The 23686-nt window shown below is 53.5% G+C and overlaps 1 protein-coding gene across 6 annotated transcripts in view; it reads right to left on the reverse strand.

Annotated features, from left to right (window-relative positions):
• CTIF (cap binding complex dependent translation initiation factor) overlaps positions 1-23686 on the reverse strand; it is a 274127-nt gene that overhangs the window by 203754 nt on the left and 46687 nt on the right. For all 6 annotated transcript variants that reach the window (XM_066352400.1, XM_066352399.1, XM_066352398.1 and 3 more), the window contains exon 2: positions 1274-1479. In XM_066352400.1, the coding sequence (XP_066208497.1) occupies positions 1274-1453 (180 nt within the window). In that variant the 5' untranslated portion in view covers positions 1454-1479. The remainder of the gene's footprint in view (positions 1-1273; positions 1480-23686) is intronic.

A 23686-nucleotide genomic window follows, 5' to 3' on the forward strand; every position in this document is an offset into this window, starting at 1 on the left:
CGTCTCCCTGCGCAGGCAACACCCTGCTTCTCTGTAGCTTTGAGCTCCGCATCACTCTTGACCTTCCAACATTCCTGAGGCAGCAGGACCATCCCCACTGGCCAGGTAGGAAAACCAAGCCTTATAGAAAGAAGTTGAAGGGTTGGCCCAAGGTCACAGGCAGTGAGGTGCACATCTGGAGCCAGCCCTTGAACAGACACCTGTTGAGGATTTACGTTGTTAGCCAAAGGTACTTGTGACAGGTACTTGTGCTGCCCTCAATGACTCACACTCCATTTAGCAGAACTTGAGACTTCCAAGTCTAGGCCCACAGTCTTTCCCAAGATCAGGGCTGATGCAGACCGACCCAGGGCGGGGTAAGGCCAGCCTGAGATCCTGGGACAGAGTACCTCATGTGCCTAAGACACACAGAACCCTGGGGGATTCCCGGAGAGTCTCAGTTCTATAATCACAACTGCCTGTATTTGAAATCAGAGAAAATATTCACAAGTTACAGTCTTCTCATTGTATGCATTTTGGATAAGCTACCATCTCTAGATTTCTCTAGAACAGAAGCTTATGGAGGACAGGGATTAGGGTGTAGCACATAGTAGGTGTTCAATAAATCCGAGTTCTTTTTTTTTTTTTTTTCTGAAGCTGGAAACGGGGAGAGACAGTCAGACAGACTACCACATGAGCCCGACCGGGATCCACCCGGCACGCCCACCAGGGGCAACGCTCTGCCCACCAGGGGCGATGCTCTGCCCACCAGGGGGCGATGCTCTGCCCCTCCGGGGCGTCGCTCTGCCGCGACCAGAACCACTCCAGCGCCTGGGGCAGAGGCCAAGGAGCCATCCCTAGTGCCCGGGCCATCTTTGCTCCAATGGAGCCTTGGCTGCAGGAGGGGAAGAGAGAGACAGAGAGGAAGGGGGGGGGTGGAGAAGCAAATGGGCGCTTCTCCTATGTGCCCTGGCCGGGAATCGAACCCGGATCCCCCGCACGCCAGGCCGACGCTCTACCGCTGAGCCAACCGACCAGGGCCGTAAATCCGAGTTCTTTAATTGCATGTTTGCTCAATGGGGTAGGACAGAACAGAGGTGAGTCCAAGAGGGGCTTCCTGCATGGACTCCGTGCTCTGTGGGTGGGACCATCCACATCTCGGCAATCGAGGCCCAGGCAACCAGACGATGTCTGGACTTAGGGTGCCCTTGTCACTCCCTTTGAGTTTGTCCAGGCCCTGTACCTGCACAGGTCCTGGCCCCTCTCTCCCGCCTCCTCCCCGGGGGGCACTCACCTTGGAGACGTGGGACTGCGTTTTCTCGCTCTCACCGTCACCCTCCGTCTTGTCTGCCAGCAGCCCTTGCACCTGGTACTCCAGCACGTAGCTGTCGATGAAGCGCTCAAGCTCCTCGATCTCCTGGGAGCGGCTGCTCCCGGCTTCGGAGGAGGCTGACGCTGCCGACGAGTTCTCCATCCCTCCGGCTTGGGCCTGGGTCAGAGCTGCAGGACAGAAAGAACGAGGTTCTGTGAGATGAATCCAGAGGCGGAGACCATGCCGTCTTTCCTGTGACGCGTCTGCTGTAATTCCCGTGTAGGGAGAGGGAATTAGGGAGTTCCCAGAGAACTCACCTAATGGACCACCATAGTAACTTGTGCGCTGTTTCATCTTAGTCCATACCTAGACCTCACCATCTGGGAAAAAGCAGAAAACAGACCCAGACTACCACCCAAGCCCCATTCCTCAACTTGGATATAAGAAAACCTGCCACAAAGCAGAATAAAACAGATCGCAGGCTTCGATGTCCCTGACCCAAGTGTTAGGATATAGAGGAGGGCCTCAGACACAAACCCTGCAAGAAAATACTTCCTTCTAAAGAGATGTCTTCTCTTTGGACACCAGACTACCCCTCAATTAGTGGAACCCTGCAGGCCTTGAGTTACAAGCACAATTTTGCAGGCTTGGGATGGTGCAGTTCCTGGGCCACATGCTAGGTTCACTCTGTAGGAGGGTGACTTGCTTTTAATGACAGGTGAAAGGCCAGGTGGGTGGTCTGGGAGGGTCTGGAGGCTGCCTGGCCAGCACGCTTAGGCGCATGACGCCCTTCTCTAACCTGTGTGACCTGATGGGCGTTCCAGGGACTCCACCGAAGTCTAACAACAGAACCTCCTGACCAGACCGGCAGACCCACCTCCGGGCAGCCTGCCTATGTGCTCAGGACGCCTCCCATTTCTCTGGTCCCTGCTGCCCAGGGAATTCAAGCGCTGTCTCTCGCTGTGTAGCGGAGATGCAGGCCCTGGAGGGCGGGGCCGTGCCAGGCTGTGGCCTCAGCCGGCGGCACGATCAGATTGATGTCCAGAGCACTGAAAGGAGCCGCCTGCAGGGAAAGACAGGGCCTGAGGCCACGCCGATTATTCCTCGAACTTCAGATCTTATCCTGGGCGTCCTGGCGCCCTTCACAGGCACAGGTGAGGACCGGGCTTGGCAGGAACTTGGAGGGAGCTTGTCCAGGAGGGTGGCGTACCTGGCTCTGCCTCTGGCAGCAGCCTCTGTCTCACTCTGCTGGGCTCTCCAGACTCGCGTGCGCCCCTCCGGGGCCATACCTTAGCCGTGTGAGGGAGCCCTTCCCCACACTGGCCCACTGAGGAAAGGGGCAGGTGCTGAGACCCACTCCCACCCTGCGGAATTGTGCCCCCTCTCCGGACACCTGTCTCGGGTCCCTCCTGTGTCACATCCTCTCAGCTGCCAGCTGCTCCGGACACTTGTCTCGGGCCCCTTCTGTGTCACATCCTCTCAGCTGCCCGCTGCTCCAGGCACTGCTGCCCAATCAGATTCATGCAGTGGGGCCTTAACGCACCTGACCTCCGCACCCTGCGCGCCGCCCACGGGGCTCCACTGCCACCCGGCAGCGGGGACCTGCTGGGACCCACCCGGCACCCAGAACCCGCATTCTGAGAGTGTGAGCAGCCAACGTGCTTGGGAAAACACTCTTTTTTTTGGTCTGTTGGATGAGAATTCTGAGATGCTGTCAACACGGTCCCTCACCGTGTCCGGGTGGGTCGAGCCCCAGCTGCCCACAGAGGTGACCAAGATCCATGAGCCCCTTTGTCTGGCTCTCCCACCTCCCACCTCACTCCACGCAGGGACCTGGGGTGCTTCCAGCAACTCTGCTTTCTGAGACGAAACCAGGCTAATCTGTCTCTCGGCTCACTGGTTCATTACAGATGTCCCAAGCAAGGAGCCGAGAAGTCCCTCGTTCAGCAGAAAGCCCCCCCCCCCCTTTTAGTTCTTTACAAGAGGAAATAGAAGGAACAGAGAGAGCGAGTGCTGTCCTCATCATCCATCCTCTCAGCCATCGGGCTGGATGTTTGGTCCCTCACGCCCCCAGTTTTCCGTTGTGGTAGAACACATAGCACATAGCACTTAGTGCTGTAATCTCCTTCAAGTGCGCAGTTCAGTGGCATTGAGTCCGTTCGCAATGGCTGTGTAACCATCATCACTACCCACCTCCAGGACTTTGTCATCTTCCCAAACAGAAACTCTGTGTCCATTAAACATCAGCTCCTCATGCCTCCTCCCACAGCCCCTGGTACTATATAGCTCTACCTTCTGTCTCCGTGAATTTGTCTCTGCTGGGCACCTCGTATAAGTGGCATCATACAGGATTTGTTCTTTTGTGTCCGGCTTATGTCACTTATCACAATGTCCTCAAGGTTCACCCAAGTTGTAGCATGTGTCAGAATTTCACGCCTTTCTATGGCTGAATATAAATACACTGTGTACAATAATAGAGAATCTGTGTAGACCACATTTTGTTCACCCATTCATCCATCCATGGACATTTGGGTCGTTTCCCTCCTTTGTCTATTGTGAGTAACACTGCTACAAACATGGGTGTACACGTATCTGTTTGAGTCTGTTATTAACTCTTCGGGGTGCATACCTAGAAGTTCTGCCCTATGTTTAAGGCAAACAAAGTGACGAGGCACAGAGTGATCTCTCAGGCTGGTGGAGACACAGGGAAACAAAGGGACTCTATCCTCGAGGGCTTGTTCCGCTCTTTCCCTGCCTGTGCTTTGAGATGCCCTCCTGGCTCAGTTTCCCATTCACAGCAAGAGCAGGATGGGAAGTCCCCAAACAGCTGGGCTGCTGGCTAAGCAGAGAGCCAGCAGGAGGAGCTTATGTTTTAATGATCAGTGAAAGTGATGAGGGGGATGGGCCCAGAGGAAGAGAAAAGTGAGAGGAGGATGGAAGAGGAGAGACACTTTGGCTGCCGCCATCCATCCAGAATGCAGAACCCTGCCGCGCAGAGGCCCCATCCCAGGAACCGGCCCCTGCAGCCAACCGCCCCGCCCCCTCCCTCCCGGCCCCGCCCCCACTCCCCACCAGGTGATGGATGTGGAGGAACAAAAAGGGAAGCAGCAGGAGCAGCAAAGCGCTGAGGCTGCTCTTTGCTGTAAAGGGCAGGCAGCCCTGGGCTTGCAGGCAGGAGGTGCACCTGGGTGTGCACAGCTTTAGAGGCGGCTGAAGCGGCAGAAGAAGTAGAGAGGGTGTGCTTCTGGCCTGTGCTGCCCGGCTGGAGTTAGGCCCACCTATGGCTGTCCACTGAGCGGGCGGCCCACACTCTCCTGCTGCTGCTCAGGGTCCTGGCCTCGGCCCCAGGGGCCCAGGGCACCCCCTGCAACAGCCAACCCTGCTCCATGCCTTCACTAAAGCCGGGGGGGGGGGGGGCTGGCTGACTATTTTTAAGGCCAGAAACAAAGACACCCATGTGCTTTGATGAAAAGGCGCCTTTGTCCACACCCATGTCCTCCCTACCCAGACCCCAGCGACCCCGCCCCTTGCTGCCCTCTGCCCAGAGTGGAACGGCTTCCTTGGCAACCAGCACTCAGCAAAGGTACTGCTGACAGTGTGGGGCTCCCTGCCGAGGTCAGGAGTGTCCCTGCCCCCACCCTCTGGCCTGCCCGCCTTGCAGTCTGCTGCCAGCAGAGCTAGAGGTCTGGAAGAAAAGGGAGGCCTCCAGGCGCAAAGCCCAAGCGGAGCCTCCCCAGCCCCTCCCCCCCAACCCCGCCCCAAGCATCCTTCCCTCTCCCCAGCGACGAATGGCTTTAGGAGCTGTAAATTTAGCCAATCCCTTTAAGAACAGCCAAGAGATTAGGAGGCATTACCTCCTACCACAATTCCCAGGATAAATTCAGTGACCTGCAAACCAGATGAGACACTTCTGCTTCTCCACCACCAGCCCTTCTCTAGGGAACCCACCCTTCAGGCCCTGACAGGAGGCGGCAGGCGCCCCTCAGCCTTCCTCAGACCCTTCCCCTTGGTCCAGCAGCACGCAGCTCACCTGGGCACCATGCCCTTCTGGGAGCTCAGAGAGAGAGCCTGGGAAGGTCTCAATTCCTGCTTTCCCGTTGCATGTTTTTTTCCATTTGTTTGTTTTTTTGTTTTTGTTTTTGCTTTTGGTGGCTGCAAGAGGCCCAGCCTCCCTTGGACCCCAGGGGAGCCTAGCAATCGTGTAGGGGGCTTGCCCGGGGCTTGAGCTTAGAGGCCTTGGGGATCTTGGGGTGGCGCACTGAGCTGTGGGTGGGCAGCAGCGCCCAGCTCGCCACCCTTGCATTGCTCACGTCACCACTGCTCACCTTGTGCTGAATCTCGACCACCCCACCCTTCCCACAGCCCCTTCCCACAGCCCCTTCCCCTGCCCCTTCCCACAGCCCCTTCCCCTGCCCCTTCCCACAGCCCCTTCCCCTGCCCCTGCTGCAGAGAGGCCTCACTCCCTGGGGCTCCCCTCCAGCAACTGCCTCCTGGTGAGCCAGTTACACACAGGCGGTCCCCTCTCCCTTCCCCAGCTCTCCACGGGGCTGGCAATGGACACTTTCACCAGAGCCTGCACCAAGGCGGTCAGGCAGGGCGGGGCCAGGCCTCAGCCAGGCTGCCTGCTGGGAGTGTGGGAGGAAAGAGGCCACGCTGCCTGGGAACAGAGCACGCCCCTGCTCTCCCCGAGGGAGCCATGGGAACCCCCGTCACCACGTCTGCTGCCAACCCACCCCTCCAAGTCCAGCCCACGCTCCACCTCCTGCAGAAATGGGACACTGGGGACAATGCCGTTCCCTGACAAACAGAGCCCTGTGCTTGGCCGCTCCTGCCAGCGATGATCTGAGGACTCTGAGACACATCAACATTTGCCAGAGAAAAGCACAACTGCACGGATACCTCCACACCCAGGAGCCTCAGGCCTCCCACCACCGGAAGTGGGGAAGACCAGAGACACTTTGAGCGGGAGGCAACCTCAGAGACCGGCAACATTTACTGTCTCAGGAGTCCAGGATCCTGGTGTCCTCTAAATCTCTGACACGCCCTCACGCACACACCGGCGAAATCCTCTGCCACTCAGACATCCAACAGGGTGTTAGCAAGGTGTGTACTGTTTTTCAAACTGCAGGTCTCAGCGATTTAGTGGGTTGTAAAAAAACTCATGACCTCAGCATTAAAAATAGAGAACTACATTGAAAATATCTGTGAGTGACACATATTGTAAGTGGAATGATTGTTTCACAGAACTTTCGTTTCACTTACACATGGAAAAACGATCTCTTTCTGTTAGGCATGGTCTTCAGAGTTTAAGGGACCCAGCGCAGTGCATCCCAGAGTTCCAGGTGCACGAATCACAGCTGGGCTCGTTAGAATGCGGATTCTGATTCAGGGACTGGAGGTAAGGCCTGAGAGTCTGCATTTCCAACTAGCTCCCAGGGGGGTGTTGCGGCTGGCCAGGACCTCTCTTTGAATAGCCAAGATCTAGAAAACCTCACCCTCTCTTCAATCCATTATTCAGCCAGCTCACCCTGGTCTGGGTTCTCCAGGCTGACCCTCTGGCCCATGGGCCAGCTCCCTGGAAGAGAGGCAGCGTCCATCTTATGACCAGCGTGGGGCCAGGCAGGACCCCAACGGGCAAAATTATTATTTGTTGGTGGACCTCAGGGCCACCCACCTGCATCCTGGGCTCTCAGAACCAAGCGCACAGAACAGCACTTGCTTGAGTCCTGCAATGCCAAGCTAGGGGCTTGGACACATCCAACTGGTCTAAACAAGTTGGAGAATCTGAGTAGGCTGGAAGACCTCAACGGTCGTATGAGAATCCAGCCCCTTCATTGTGCAGGTGAGGACAGGGGGCCGGAGAAGGGGAATGACTTGCCTAGGGACAGGGCCAGGCCTGTGACACAGGTCCCCGGACTCCCAGCCCCTCAACAATCTGCCACCCCTGGAGACACCCTGCTGAGCTAAGTCACCTCCCCCAGTTACCACCAATGACAGGACAGATAGTCCTAAATACCAGACAACACCCAATTCACTGCATGACTCTCACACCCCACTGAGCCTCCATTCTGGGCAGCGCCCAGGACCAAGCCGTGTGATTCTTTCAGAACTTCCACAGAGAAGACACCCGGGCCCCGGGCCCCAGCACTCTCTCCTGAGAACAGCCTCCAGGAGTGACTGAGGAGCTGGACCAGATTTCACACTGAGGGGGACAGGTCACTGTGGGCCAGAGGCACAGAGATGCTGTGAATCCTGCTTTCTTCAGTGTGCCCACTGAGGCTGGCACCCGAGGGGGTCTGGGAAGGACGGCCTCCGGGAGAGGGAGCAGGTACCCCCCGCCGGAGCGAGGGTGGCATCCTTCACAGCCCACCAGGGGACACGCTAGATTCCGGGCTCCTGAGGGGAAGCCCACTCACAGGAAGAGCCCTGACACAGCAGCCACCTGGCTCTGTGGGGCCTGCACACAGGCCCGCAGGCTCGGCGGGGGACTCTGGGAGGCCCAGCCCCCGCTTTGTCCCCGGCATCCCTGTCGTCCAGGCCTGCTCTGCCCGTGGCAGCCTCCAGGGCTTCCCGCCCTGACCCCAGCCTGCTCCCTTGGCGCCGAGCACCGGCTGTCTCCCGACACCTCCTCATCTTCCCCTGTGCTGTTACCCAGCTCTTGTCCTGCTCTTGAATTTTTTATGGGTTTTTATCTTGTCTTGACAAGACTGCATGGACCTTGAGGCCGTGCTCCATCCTATACCTCTAACAATCCCAAGCCCAGGGAGGACAGACTGGCCTCCCCACACCCGTCCCCACACACTCCTTCCCTGAGAGCGGGCCTCCTCAGCGCACCCACCGGCTGCTGCTGGGCCCAGGCTCTCCCCCTGTCTCTCCCAGCACTTAGAACGTTAAAGCCAAGGGTGCTGGGGGTAGACCTGTCCAACCCCTCTTCATACCGGCCACCAAGGTCACCCGATCCCACAACTAGGATTCGAACATCTTCTCATCACATTCAAGAGCCTCATCAAGGCAGTTCACCCCAACAGGTACAGAGTGCCTGCTGTAGGCTGTGCCCTGTAGGCACTAGGGGGCATGGCAGTCAGTCACAGGTGAAGCCACACAGGGTCGATAAAACATCAAAGCTGGAGGGTTACTGGCCAGCCAGCCACACAGCTGGCTGGAGTCAGGTGGCTTCCTCACTGCCTCTGGCGCCTAAGAGAGGGTAACACAGTGGATATGGTTTCTGATGCTTGGCTCCAATGATGGCTAAATCCCTGCCAACCGTTGTGACCTTAGGCAGCCTGTTTCCTCCTCTTTAAAGGAGACTGATGATAAAAGTGCTCCCTCATAAGATGTTGTGAGGATTAAGTGAGAGAAGGCATGAGAATGTGTTCAACACAACTGGGTATAAGGCATGAGAATGTGTTCAACACAACTGGGTATACCGCAATCACTCGGCTACTGGTTGTGATTATAACTGACATCACAACTGCCCCTGCTATGTCCATGCTGTCTTCCACATTCTCTCCCACCTCTCCAAATTGCACCCTTTCCTTCAGTGTCCAGCTGCAGACACACCTTCTCCATGAATCCCCCTTGGAGACTCTATCTATCACTGGTCACTGCTGGTTCTGAACTCCAGCTAACCACAGACCCCACTACTCCCTAATGTCTCCCTACTGTGAACTGTGTGTGTCCTGGATTGGCCTCAGTCTCATCATGGGGACTCATTCTCTCTCCTCGTTGGACCCTGGCAGTAGACAGGTGGGCTCACCACTGGCCTTCAAAGCTGGGTTGACAGACAAAGAGTAAAAACCAACTCAGAGCATGCTGGGAGGGGTAACCAACAGTAACCTGCTCTGAACTTGGCAATGTACCTGTGAGAGCACCTAAGGTTAAGCCCAGAGATCTCCTCTGAGCATGGTGGCCCAAAGCCTGAGGGCTTCCTTCTCAGGTGACACTCTCTCCAGTGTCTCTCGGGGTAACCAGGGTCCCCAGTCAGCTCTCTTTCTCCTGGCAACAACTTCCTGAACGAGAGCCCAGCTGGAGCAGTGACAGTATCGAGCAGTTTCCAATACTCTGAGGGGGGTCCCAGGTTCCACACAGCCTGACCTCAGCAGGGCTGTGACCCTGTAGGCCTGTCCCATGGCTGGGAGGACAGGGTTGACTCACTTTGAGAACCCTTTCTCTCTCCCCTCCTCATCCTCAAGGACAGCTCAAGTGCACCCCCTGAACCACCCTGGCCACTCCAGCTCAGTGACCTTCACCCATCACACACCCAAAGCAGCCGCTCATGGGGTCTTTGACCTCTGCCCCCCCCCCCCACTCCCCGACTTGGATGGCTGACTGCACAGGAGCGTAATCACGAGGCAGAGACGGCAAATGGCCGTTTGGGGTCACGTCTGGAACACAGTGCATTTGTTTTGCCTGTTCAGTATTTCAAAAATATTTAAACCAACATATTTCAATCAAAGATTTCATACTAAAAAATCCACACTTCTGATTTTTTTTAAAAAATTGGGAGATCCAGCAACATCAGCCCAGCTTCCCACACTGCAGCCATCAGCTACAGCTGAGCAGTGCTGACCCCTGCAGACAGGACATGCAATTTCCAGTTCTCCACAGACCTCAGCACTCCCTAATGTCTCCCCACTGCCCACATCCATCATTCTCACATTGCTCTGTGCTCACTCACATGTCACCTGCCTGGCCCTCACAGGTATCTGAGTTTGAGTCATCCTACAAGAAAGTAACTGTAGGTGAGTCATAGACCAAAACTGAGGGGTGTCCTTAAGAACTTGGAAATCAAGAACAAGGGCTGTTCCCTGGTAGTTACAATGTGAAATCAATACATGATAGTCCAAAGCAGAAATATGCAGAGTCATTGCAAAGAAAAAGAAGGTTCCTAGAAGGACTCAACGCTAACTGGTTGAAGACAGCCACAGAGCTATTATAAGAAGACTGTGTCACTTTGAGCGGACTGGGTTGCACCAGAAGCAAAGAAAACAGCCAACCACAGAAGGCAGGGTAGCCCCAAGCTCTGTCCAGGGAAAGGGGTGCCCTTTCTGTGTATCTCCAGGGAGGGGGGGAGGAGCAAGTAAATACACAGGCTGTCCCACTGCTCCTCTTAATGTCCCGATCACACTGCAGCCCAGTCCTGAAGTAGTCTGAGGGGCTGCCTCCTTCCTCAACTAAAATATGTGCTCGTAGAGGCCAAGGATGCGTCGCTCGTTCCCTCACCCCCTGGGAGCCAGACCTGGGCCCACCACACTTTCAGTTAGTCAGTGAGTATTTGATGGTGGATTCCCTGGAGTGAGAAAATGGCCAGCAGGTAACTGACACTCTGTCCCCTGTGGTATTCCGGCTGCCGATGGGCGCAGAGACGGGTGACACAGCCGTGGAAACAGCTAATACGGTAAGGCTGGGGAGACCCCTCTTTGGCTGAGTAGCCTGTGTGTGTCACACACAATGCCTGAGGCCCCAGACAGCAACCAGGGGAATCTCAAACCCATCTGATGCCCAGGGCTCTTAGAGCTCTCCCTGAATTCTCTATGAACCACAGGGAGGTAAAGAACGAAACAGCCAGAGGTCAGGAGTATAAAACCCACAAAAAACAAAAGGTCAGACCCCTGATTCCTAGAGTGGCTGTTACCACCTTTGCTGGAGGTCCCCAGGCACAGCTGCCCTTTGACCCTCACTGAAGCAAGAAAGCAAGCCATCAATACTGTATTCCCCACAGACCATTTCCAAACTATTTTCCTCTAATATCTTATTTTTCCAACGGAATTTTAAATGCCCCCCATATATAAAAGATAATAACAACTAACATTGGCTGAATATATATTATGTGATAAATACTTGGTGTATATTCATTTAATTCAAGATAGTCCTATAATGTAGGTACCATTTTTGTCCCCATTGTATAAATTAGAAAACCAAGGCAGGCCCTGGCCGGTTGGCTCAGCGGTAGAGCGTCGGCCTAGCGTGCGGAGGACCCGGGTTCGATTCCCGGCCAGGGCACACAGGAGAAGCGCCCATTTGCTTCTCCACCCCTCCGCCGCGCCTTCCTCTCTGTCTCTCTCTTCCCCTCCCGCAGCCAAGGCTCCATTGGAGCAAAGATGGCCCGGGCGCTGGGGATGGCTCTGTGGCCGCTGCCTCAGGTGCTAGAGTGGCTCTGGTCGCAACATGGCAACGCCCAGGATGGGCAGAGCATCGCCCCTGGTGGGCATGCCGGGTGGATCCCGGTCAGGCGCATGCGGGAGTCTGTCTGACTGTCTCTCCCTGTTTCCAGCTTCAGAAAAAAAAAAAAAAAGAAAAGAAAAGAAAACCAAGGCAGACAGGAGTTATCCACAACATTCCTAGGTATATCTTCAACCTTGTAGAACAGAGTCCCAATTACGGAGGTCTCCAGTGATAGGTGGCCAAGCCAAAGATGAGAGCTGTTGATCAAGGACATGTTGAAGACCAGGTATGGTAGTTGTCCTGGGGCTGGCTTCCCCAAGTGTCTCTCTCCGGGACATGCTGAGGTCAAGTAATTAGGGAAAGAGGCAGTCAGAAAGTCTGAGTTCCAAGTCACCTCCACGGGGAACCCACCGCAGTATTCATGCTTGCGGGCAGGGATCGCTTTGTCTTTCTCTTAATATACTTTCAGGACCTGGCACAGGTACAGAAGGTGGATGGAAGGCCCATGGCAACCTGAGGGAGGCCCGTGGAGTCGCCCGTCTTGGGCCTCTATGACCTAGGAGCTTTCTCCTTGGAGCTAGTCTGGGGCAGCTACAGCAAGGACTCCCAGATGCAGCCAAATGCCTTGTGGAGAAAGTCAACCTGGTGGTGGACCCTTGGTGTCCGTCACAATCCTCCGGGTCTGTATTCCTATCCTCCCTGAGGTTCATTTCACCCTCTGTAGTGTGGTGGTAACAGATAACCTCTTCACATGCACACAGCAGGCACTGTCTGTCGCTGGCTACAACCACAGGGAGCAAGCTGAGTGACTAACTGGCAGATAATTAACTGAGAAATGCCCCACAGCCCTCTACACACTCCGCTGAGACACAGGGAGGAGGTGATAAAAGGCAGAAAGGGGCCTCCCAAAAAACTGGCTGTGGGTGTCCATATACACTGCTCACAAAAATTAGGGGATATTTCAAAATGAATATGAAGCGATAAAATATCCCCTAATTTTTGTGAGAATATATGATTATACTGAAAACCAATTAGTAGTATGCTTTAAATTGGTGAACTGTATGGTATATGAATAATAGCTCAATAAAGTTGTTGAAAAATTTAGTGTATCAGAATCTCTGGCTGATTAGCTTGGAGACATCTCCAGAGAGCACTGCGCTTGTAAGAATCACAGGAAACTATCAATGAGTCAACAAAAAGCCTGAAAACCTGAGTCTAGGGTCTCACCGAATCTGGGAGAAATCTCCGCAAACTCCCTAGAAGGGTTCTGTGGCCTCACCAAAGACGGGGTTGCATCTCCTAGAGCGGCTCAACCATCCATCCATCCATTCATTTAACAAGCACATACTCAAGCTTGGTGTTAGGTGCTAGAGACCCAACAGGAAAGGCAAGAAAGTAACCAGGCAATTGATATCATGAGTCAAGGGCCATGGGTCTCAGAGCACCAACACAGGAGAGGAATACTGAAAACATTATTTTTATTAGCTTGCCCTAACTGACAGAAAAACACAAATATATATATAAGAAGCAAGAGAAACCTTAGGAAACAGAGTCATCAATTATAAGACCCACCATTATTTTATGAGCCACAAAGAAAAAAATGCGGCTGATTAAACTACGACATAATGTCTTTATGACGGTCCTGCATGCAGACACTGGTCACACAAGCCTCATGTGGTTGTGAGATCCTTCCCTCTCTTCTGAGGGATGTGGGGATTTCTCCTGTCTTTGGCACTGGTGTTGCTTAGCAGGCATGAGACTGGCAATTCTTATTCTTTAACAAGTACGAGACTGCAGTTTTCCCCCAACAGGGGATATTTGTTTTCCTAATACCAAATCAATGCTCCGCCACTGGTTCCATGTTCTTCTGTGTACATCATAACTTTTGGTGCCAATAAAAAATCATAATGAGGCCCTGGCCGGTTGGCTCAGTGGTAGAGTGTCGGCCTGGCATGCAGAAGATCCGGGTTCGATTCCCAGCCAGGGCACACAGGAGAAGCGCCCATCTGCTTCTCCACCCCTCCCCCTCTCCTTCCTCTCTGTCTCTCTCTTCCCCTCCCGCAGCGAGGCTCCATTGGAGCAAAGATGGCCCGGGCACTGGGGATGGCTCTGTGGCCTCTGCCCCAGGTGCTAGAGTGGCTCTGGTCGCAACAGAGCGACGCCCCGGAGGGGCAGAGCGTCGCCCCCTGGTGGGCAGAGCGTCGCCCCCTGGTGGGCGTGCCGGGTGGATCCCGGTCGGGCGCATGCGGGAGTCTGTCTGACTCTCCCCGTTTCCAGCTTCAGAAAAATACAAAAAAAAAAAAAAAAATCATAGTGAGATCTTTTGGAAGACATTTGAATGACAATTACACTGAACATGTGGATAACCAACAATACACCTAATTCAACTGAGGTCCTGACAGTCTGAACAGCAGAACCATGTCCACACCTGCTCAGACCGTGACGGCTGTGTCATACCTGCCGTGTGGCTGGCAGCCAGCAATAGTAAGATGCACCCTGACTTCAGACCTAGTCACATGTGGGAGGAAAACAACCACCATGAAATGGGCAAGGCAACCCCTCGTATGAAGGTGAGGAAACACGAGCACAGAGCTGAGACATGACACCCCCCTGGAGTGTCACAGAGCCAGGACCAGCACCCCTGGGAGCTGAGATCTGAGCCAGTGTGGTTTCTTCTGCTCCCTCCCCTGCCTCCAGGAGGCTGCCGTCCCTAAGCTCCTTTTGTATTTTCTTGCTTAAAAACAAAACAACAAAACAACTATTTTAGAGCAGTCATGACAGTAAGATTAATCTATCTACACATGTAGTCGACCTTAGTCCTACCAGTCCTGTGAAAACAGATGATGAGCAATGTCATTCCAACACCATCTCAGGGACCATTAGTTCAGAGCTGCCGGGGGACTGCATTTCCACCCCCCATGGGCTGGTCCCGGGCTGCCACTCAACAATACTGTGCCGTGTTTACAGATGAGGCTGGCCTGGCGTGTTCTCAGGGTCGAGCCCTTGGAGAGACACCGTCCCCATCACATCGCCTACGAGGGTCTCCTGGAAACGCCCTTGTGAGCCTGATGGTAGAAGCTTCTGTTTGCTGGACGCAGGCAGCGTCCAGAGCGCGGAAGGCTGTGGAATTGAGTCTCAGTAATAACTAACCATGGCGCTCACACGCTGGCAGCGTGTCAGAGTTCCCGGGCACTGGGTCAAGGCAGGAAAACACATTTTTCTCTTGTGAGCCTGGGATTACGGAGCTGGCCCCTTGACATTAACACTGATTAACAGGACCAGGTCCTCTTTGCTTCAACAAAAACTTTACAAATTTCTCTCTAGCTGGATAAAGAATGGGCTGAAAGCCTTTGAGCAGAGCTGAAATATACTTCCTGGAATGCAAGACCTAAGCCCGAGAGCCAAACCAGAAACACGCCTGCCCAACACGTATAAGAACAGCAGCCCATGGAAACACCCTCCCCACGCTGCCGAGAGTGAGGAGGGCGCAGCTCGGGTGTCGGCAGAGTCCCGTCTCACCGGGACCACACCACTGCCAGGGGTAACTAACAGGACACAGGCTGCAGCAGGACTGATGGAACAGGAGACCACCCAGGGCTGGTCAGGAGTACTGTGGGAGGGGGGTTGGGAGGGGGAGGGAAGAACTAGCCAGCTGCAAAAGGTAATGATGAATCTGTCCAGCTCATCCAGTACTGTCCAAGGGAGAAAAAGGTATCCAACACTCCTGTCTGCTTTGTAATGACAGGCCAAGGACAGAGCTGGGGACACTGGTCTTACAGAGCACAAAAGAAATGTTCTTCTGTGCCCCTCACCCTGTGCCCTTCAATCCTGCTCTGCCCTAGACTTAGAGCAGAACAAATACAGGTCACTTCCTCAGCGTATGCCAGGCACCGTGCTAGACCCTGGGTAGCCAGTGACCGAGATGTGGCCTCTGCCCTGAGTCAGCACAGAGTCACCGAAGGGGACAAACAGCCTTCGGAGTCTGCTGCACGACTACAGACAACAAACACCCTACAACATCTCTGGGAGGTGGGATTAGAACTACTTTTTCTATATTTCCCTCCTTTTCCCCCCCTTCCAAAACGGGTTTGTAATGTTGTTATATAAGCAAGAAATAAACCAAACTTTAAGAGGCAAAAACAGGTTTGGCTGCAGGGTCTCTCCTGCTTGTTTATCGCCTAGTTCAGTAGTCGGCTAACTGTGGCTTGCGAGCCACATGCGGCTCTTTGGCCCCTTGAGCGTGGCTCTTCCACAAATACCACGTGCAGGCGTGCAGGTTATAATAATAATGTACCTACCTATATAGTTAAAGTTTAAAAATTTTGGCTCTTAAAAGATATTTCAATCGTTGTACTGTTGATATTTGGCTCTGTTGACTAATGAGTTTGCCGACCACTGAGAAGGCGAGGTCTGAGGCAGCTGGTCACCCGAGGGCACGCCCACGCTGTGAGGCACCTGCCACAGCCCAGGCTGACAGAGCGGTCTGCTCACACCCCTCCTGCAGGGACACTGCCACTCTGTGAGGCCCTTCCGCATCCATGAGCCGACTGGCACAGAGGTAATCCCTGCTCTGGCAATGCACCAGGGCCCCTGCTGGGTGGGCAGTGTCCCGTCTACCCGTCACTCCGTGTGTCACCGCTTAATCTAGAATCTGCTGAACTCTATAGGGCCAAAGGTGGGACAAGAGAGCACCCCTGGAGTTGCCCCCAATTTCCTAGGAGGAAGGCTGTGGTTGCAGGCCCCTCCCCCCGAAGGTAATCTCCATAAAGTACTTTAACTTCAGTTGAACGTGTCAGTACATTCAGTCAATAGCACTGTTGTTGTCATTGCTGGTCTGACCCTCCTTCTTGCTCTGGGTGTTGCCCTAGAACTGTTTCCCCCTTGGCCACGAGGGTAAGTGAGGAGCCTGCCTGTCCACACGGCAATGCCAGCTCACCATCCCACAGACCTCCCTGCTGGCAAAATATCAAAGGGAAATATGTTCCCAAGTTCCCATCCTAAACGTTCAAATGCGCAGGGATGGTACCTGCCCTGAGCTTAGTCCCAGCTTCCCCCAGCAAGCCCTGCTGCCCTTTGTATGGTGCTGGTGCGGCGGGTTGCAGGCGTATCCAGGCATCCTCAGATGGTGCGACCTCCATTCCAGTGCTGAGAGGTGCCTGCCACACCTTCCCTCCTTGCTAATAACAACACACTTCCAACTTCCTGCACTCTGAGGCCTCTGAAATCTTAAATACGAATGAACAGGAGTTCACAGGCTAAGTTGTATGGTTCTTGTGTGATGTATAAGTCAATCAAAACATAAGTCAGTCAAGGGGGATGCCTGTGATATTCCTTAGGTCACCAAGCAGGAGAAATCTAGAATGCTGTTAAGAGCCCAGGACCTCCCCTCATTGCCCACTACCCCCAACTGGGTTTCCCTGACTATGTAGGATGTCAGCCCATGGTTCCAGGGCCTGAAGCTTGTTGCGTGCCCACTGGAGGTCTAAGGAATCCAGGAGCCAGAGAATGGACTGGAAAAAGTTGGAAAAGCAATGAAACAGACGGTGCTAGAGGCCCCATTGTAGGCCTTGCTTGAGGTCCAGGCCTGTCTCTTGCACAGGCTACTGGGTCTCCTCACCTTAAAGAGCCCAATTTCTCAGGGTGGAGAAGAGAGAACATTCCAGCAAGGCCCTCCTTTACACCAGGGGGCTGGATCGGCATGCCAGCACACGGGCTATTTCCCTGACCCATTCTGGCCAGACAACTCCTATAAACCCTTCGAGGCCCAGGCAGCAAGCCTCGTCTCCTGATAAATGGCTTTCTAGTGAATTATCTGTTGAATGTATTCACTCTACATGTCTGTTTCCCCCAGACACTATCAGCCCCTTGAGGCTTTTTCTTCCTCCTTTTCTGCTGCCTCATAGAGGACAATCAGCAAAAGGATGTTCAATAAATGAGGGAAGAAAATTAATTCAGCCAGTCAAAATTATATTTCTTCATTCAATGTCTCTTTTCTTATTTTTATTTTATTTATTTTCTCTTTTGAGAGAGAGAGAGAGAGAGCAAGAGAAAAACAAGAAGGGAGATGAGAAGCATCAACTCATAGCTGCTTTCACTTTAGTTGTGCATGATTGCTTCTCTTAAGTGCTTTGACCAGGGCCAAGCCAGTGTTCCCTTGTTTAAGCCAACGACCTTGGGCTTTTCATAACAGCGACCTTTGGCCTCAAGCTGGTGAGCTCTGGGATCGTGTGGACGACCCCCCACTCAGGCCAGTGACCCCGCGCTGACAAGTCCATGCTCAGAGCTGGCAACTTCAGGGCTTCGCACCAGTGACCCCAGTGTTCTGGGTTGATGCTTTATCCACTGCACCACCATTGGTCAGCCATTCTTCATTCAATGTTTCACCCTTGAATGCTTGACCCTTATTTTACCCATACAGGCCACCCACCCACCCCGAGACCAGGAACTGGGAGAAGGTCTACATAATGCAGTGGGACCCCAAAGCTGACTTTGCCACTTGCAGATTATGGATCCATGAGAATGGTAGACACTTCTAGCTTAATCTGTAATACCTAACCTTTCCTTTTTCCTTACTAACAAAATCCTTATAATAGTGGGGAGATAGTGTACCCAGATAAAAACTACATTTCCCAGCCTCCCTCAGAGATAGTACAGGCCAATGAGATATAAAGGAAGGTCTTGAGTAGGAAACCCTGAATGGATCGACTATGCTAGCACATGCCTTTTGCTCTTCCCACTTTCTCCTTGCATGGAATGTGTGGATGTGATGTCTGGAGCTCCAACAGCTCTCTTGGACTATGAGGCAACTCTGAGGATAGCAGACACTCATTAAGCCTGGCAAAGAGAACAGCAGAAAGAGCCGGGAGCACTGATGACAACAGAGCTCCTACACCAGCGCTGGGGTGCCTGCATCTATACTGGAAGTAAAATTATTATGTGTTGTTTAAATCAGTTACTTGTGTTTCCTATTATATGCTGCTATGGTAAGCAGTTCCCTCAAGAACCCCTGCCTTCTACTGTCCATACCCTTGATTAATCAACTCCCTTGAGAGTAGGTTGGACCTGGTGACTTGCTTCTAATAATTAGAATACAGCAAAAGTGATAGGATGTCACTTCTGTGATCAGGTTACAAAAGACTGACTTCCGTCTTGCAGACTCTCTATTGCTTTCTTGGTTTACATGCTCTGATGAAGCAAACTGTCATGCTGGAGAGGCCACGTGGCCAGGAGCTGCAGGTGGCATCTGGCCTACAGCCAGTGAGGAGCTGAGGCCCCAGCCCAACAGCCCATAGGAACTGAATCCCACCAACCACAGGAGTGAGCGTGGAAGCAGAGCCTCCCACAGCTGATCACAGCCAAAGACAATACCTTGACTGTAACCTCGGGAGAGACCATGGAAACAGAGGTCGGGCTGGTTTGAATCTAGACTCCTGACCAGCAAAGATATAAGAAGTTAAGTGTGGCCTGACCAGGCGGTGGCGCAGTGGATAGAGCGTCGTACTGGGATGCGGAGGACCCAGGTTCAAGACCCCGAGGTCGCCAGCTTGAGCACAGGTTCATCTGGTTTCAGCAAAGCTCACCAGCTTGGATCCAAGGTCACTGGCTCGGTCTGCTGAAGGCCCATGGTCAGGGCACATATGAGAAAGCAATCAATGAACAACTAAGGTGTCGCAATGCGCAACGAAAAACTAATGATTAATGCTTCTCATCTCTCCATTCCTGTCTGTCCCTGTCTATCCCTCTCTCTGACTCTCTCTGTGTCTCTGTAAAAAAAAAAAAAAAAAAAAAAAGAAGTTAAGTGTGTTGTCTGGGGATAATTTGTTACGCAGCAATACAAAACGAACAGCCACTGGCCCTAACCCTAACTGAAACCCTGAGCGACACTCTACCAACTTTAAAATCCTAGAATCCTGTGACTAACCAAACTCCTGCCACAAGAAGCCATAGCTCTTGACCTCTATCACTGGAGTGGCCGGACTCAGGACCCTTTCACTCGTGACTGCTGAGTGCTACTTCTTTTGTTCACAGTGACTTGCTGTGTCACGTCAGGGAAGAGAGGCAGGGCCCAGGGTGCTCCTCCGGGGCCTGGCACTGCGGGCCCTGACCTCCGACGCAGGACTCTCCTCCTCCTAGCAGACTGGAGGCCTCAGGGCCCAGCAAACCCTGGCAGGCACTCTGCTGTTCATCAGGACTATGCTATTGGCCAAGGTCTGCTGATGAGATGCGGAGATGCTGGGCTCACACACAGTCAAGGTTAGTGGATCACAGAGAGCAAACAGCTTAGCTAAGCCAGTGGTTTTCCAGCTGTTTCACTGCTGACACCATCTGTTCTGGGTTAAATCATGTCCCCCACACCCCTGCCCCCAGTTCATATATTGAAGTCCCTAACCCATACCTAAGAATGTGCTATTATTTGGAAATAGGTTATTGCAGATGTAATTAATTAAGATGAGGTCATAGTAGGATGGGCCCCTAATCCAATATGACTGGTCTCATTTATAAAAAGGGAAATTTGCACATAGACACAGGGAGAACGCTATGTAAGGATGAAGGCAGAGATTGGGGTGATGCATCTACAAGCCAAGAAATGCCAAAGATGTCCAGCTAACCACCAAAGCTAGGGTGCGGCCCTGGCCGGTTGGCTCAGTGGTAGAGCGTTGGCCTGGCGTGCAGAAGTCCTGGGTTCGATTCCCGGCCAGGGCACACAGGAGAAGTGCCCATCTGCTTCTCCCCCCCTCCCCCCCCTTCTTCTCTGTCTCTCTCTTCCCCTCCCGCAGCGAGGCTCCATTGGAGCAAAGATGGCCTGGACGCTGGGGATGGCTCCTCGGCCTCTGCCCCAGGCGCTGGAGTGGCTCTGGTCGCAACAGAGCGACCGCCCTGGAGGGGCAGAGCATCGCCCCCTGGTGGGCAGAGCGTCGCCCCTGGTGGGCGTGCCGGGTGGATCCCGGTCGGGCGCATGCGGGAGTCTGTCTGACTGTCTCTCCCTGTTTCCAGCTTCAGAAAAATACAAAAAACAAACAAACAAAACAACAAAGCTAGGGTGCGGCATGGAACAGATCCTCCTCACAGCCCTCAGATGGAACCAACCCTGCCGACACCTTGATCTTTGACTTGTAGCCTCCAGAGCTGTGAGAGACAATACATTTCTATTGTTTAAGCCACTCAGTTTGTGGTACTTTGTTACAACAGAACTAGCAAACTAAAATATCATCTGTACATAATACATCTATAGACACACACAGTGTACAGTTTACACACACACACACACACACTAACCCTGGTACTACATTTTGTGCATTTCAAAAACAGAACCCAAACTAGAATTTAAAGTATTTAGAGAATGTACATAGAAGTTCTAACATTTTCTTTGGAGACCATGAGTTTCAGGTGTCAAAGTTGGCACTAGCCACTGATTTCCCTTCTCTGGAGTCCCATGGTGCTTTGCAATTGGAGTCCATAATTCTGACCTCACTCCTCAGCTGTTTTCCTGCTGAACTTTATGCCCAGACAAGGACTTCTCTGGCAGGGTATGAATGTGGGTGTGTGTATGTGTGTAAATTGGGGGGGGGGGTCTTGCATCCCCAAGGACCACTGGACTCGACTGTGCTCTCGGGACCTGCTGTGGCCAGAGGAAGCCCTCAGGAGCGCAGCCCTCATTCCTGGGACAGTTCTGTCTTCATCCATCAAAAACAAACTCTAGGGAAGCACGAATAGAGTCAACTTCAGGGCAGGGTTGGGGGACGCCTGCCTATTGCGGGTGGAGAATTTCTGGCCCCTCGCCCTGTGTCATCAAGGTCACGTGGTGCACATGGTGTTTCTAGGTGAAGAGGGACTGGGCATGGGGCTGGGGGGAGGGAGGAGGAGAGTGGCAGCCAGGGAATGTGTGTGCTCATTCTAGAAACCCCATCTGGCCTTGCTCAGCCGCCACGCTGCCACGTGCAGCTGTCATAAATGCCAGCCCCACAAGCAGCGGGGACTGCGGCCCCTGGCGGCCCCTCCCCAGCAGCTAGGTCAGCTGGCAGACCCAAGGACTGCAGGCACGACAGTGAGGAACGCAGGCCTCACACCCCCAACAGCTGCAGAACTTGGGCAAACGGAACGGCTCCATCACTTGCAGGGCCCAGCGCAAACTGAAAACGCAGGGCCTCTTGTTTAAAATAGAATTAAAAAACAGCAACAGACAGCCGGGCATTCTCCAACCATTAACCCTTCTGAGCACGGGGCCCTGTGCACCTGTAAGGGGCGCACTTCCATGAAGCTGGCCCACGAACGAGGAGCCTCCCACGCCTGCCCCTGGGAAGAGGGTAGTTCTGCCTGAAGCCATGTTGATCCAGGACACTGCCCAACTCCCAGATAAACTCCCTCCCTTTCTGTTGTCATTTCAGGAGTGGGGAGGTGGCTGTTCCAGGAAGCACCTGGGAGGCAGGGAGGTAAATATATTTTCCTCTTTGGTCTGTATCACCTGGTGGATAGAAGAGTCCCCTAAGTAACTGTTCAGGAGCTCCTGCCATATGTATACAACCGAGTGCCAGACACTCAGAGAGAACAATCCGAATGTGCTCCTGGTGCCACTTGGCTGGCCCCAGCCCCACGTGAGGCAAAGGTATGTTCTCACATTGGCTTGTCACCTGTGTCAGTCACTGGCATCTGTAAGTCCCCTTGTCCACACCTATAGATGAGGACAATAGCATTTCTTTCCTCTTTACTTGTTTTAATCTCCCAGAATTGTAAAGAACATAAATATCAGGTCTAAAATACAAAAGAACCCTAAACACATATGCTATTATTAATACCAGTAATGGTGACAATAATAATGATCGTTAAGAGGATTTTGTTTTGATTCTACCGAGTCCTTTCACAGGCGCTACAAACTTGGCCTTTGCCTCAAAGTCTCCTGGGAAGACTCCTTGGTCTCTGAAAGCCTTGCTCTCTGGGTGAGTACCCATCGGAGGGGCTTCCTGCACGTCTCTGCCAAGGGCACACTGACCAGAGGGAGCCCAGGAGCCCCCACCTGAGCCCTGAGAGGTGCCACACTCTGGCCAGACACACAGTGACACAAGCTCTGGCCACTGAGGATTCCTGGGGTCTGGGGGACAGGAGAAACTTTCCAGAGCTCATTTAAAAATGTGCTGACTCAAGTGGAGGCAGGAAGTGGTGGGCTCCAGGCACAGGGAGCCGGCCGGCCTGGCTGGGTCCCATCCGCCTTGGGCCCCCAGCTCCGCCTGCAGCACCCTCAGGAGCGAGGACAGGCCTCCCGAGTTCTGCAGTGACTCCCTTTGTTCCTCCTTGCCTGGTGCCGTGGAGCCAACCCCAGCCTGTGAACTGCAGGCTTGGCTTCTGCTCGGCTGATCAGAGCGATTAGTACCAGCCACTCCCTGCTAATTGCTGTCCTCAGCAGTGCCAGGCCCTCCCGGCCACTCGTCCGGGAGCCCTCTGCCGACACACAGCCTCCGACTGTTCACAGTGACAAAAGTTGTGTGTCACGGGAATGGCGGCGTCCAGGCCTCTGAGGCCGGCTCGCGCCAGTTATTAACCCATTTGCTGCGCTTGAGCAGATGAGACCCATGGCTCCCTCTTCTGCCGAGCCAAGCCAGGCGTCCGCTCCTTGCCCCATTTGGGGGACCGCCGATTACAGCTATTTCAAACCATCCCTGGGAAGCACGGTGCCTCACAGGTGACAGCTTTATGATGATTTAGTCACTGGTATCTAGGTGAACGGAGGCAAGGTAGAGAACCACTCCTGAAAGTCACTGACAGAGCCAGGTGTTTTAGTGGAGAGGACACAGAGCCAGGAGCCCAAAGGACCAGCGAGCCCCTTTCCTGTTCCACCACCAATTTCTGAATCTATACAGTAGGGTTGGCGGTACTGACCCTGCCCACCTCCCACGGCTGCTGTGAGGATGAGTGGAGGCCATGAGCATCACAATTCTATGAGTGGCTACTGGGAGCAAAGCCTTTAAATACACACTCTCCAGTCCTCCCGTTTGTAAGATGAGTCTCATCTTAGAGACAAAGGAACTGAGGTCCAGACACAATGGCCACATAGCAGGTAAGGACACGTGGACATGGGGTCATGGGCTCTGCTGTTATGGTGCTAAGTTCTTCTGGTCGCTGAAACTGTCCCTTCCCATGTGTCCTGCTCAGGGATTCAGGCCAGGCTGTCTGTGCCTGCAGGCAGCTATTGGCTGGGGCAGTGAACACCACACCTGAGGGTGCTCTACCCACAGCCTG

Source organism: Saccopteryx leptura, chromosome 11 (assembly GCF_036850995.1).
Source record: "Saccopteryx leptura isolate mSacLep1 chromosome 11, mSacLep1_pri_phased_curated, whole genome shotgun sequence".
In the NCBI taxonomy this organism is placed as follows: domain Eukaryota; kingdom Metazoa; phylum Chordata; class Mammalia; order Chiroptera; family Emballonuridae; genus Saccopteryx; species Saccopteryx leptura.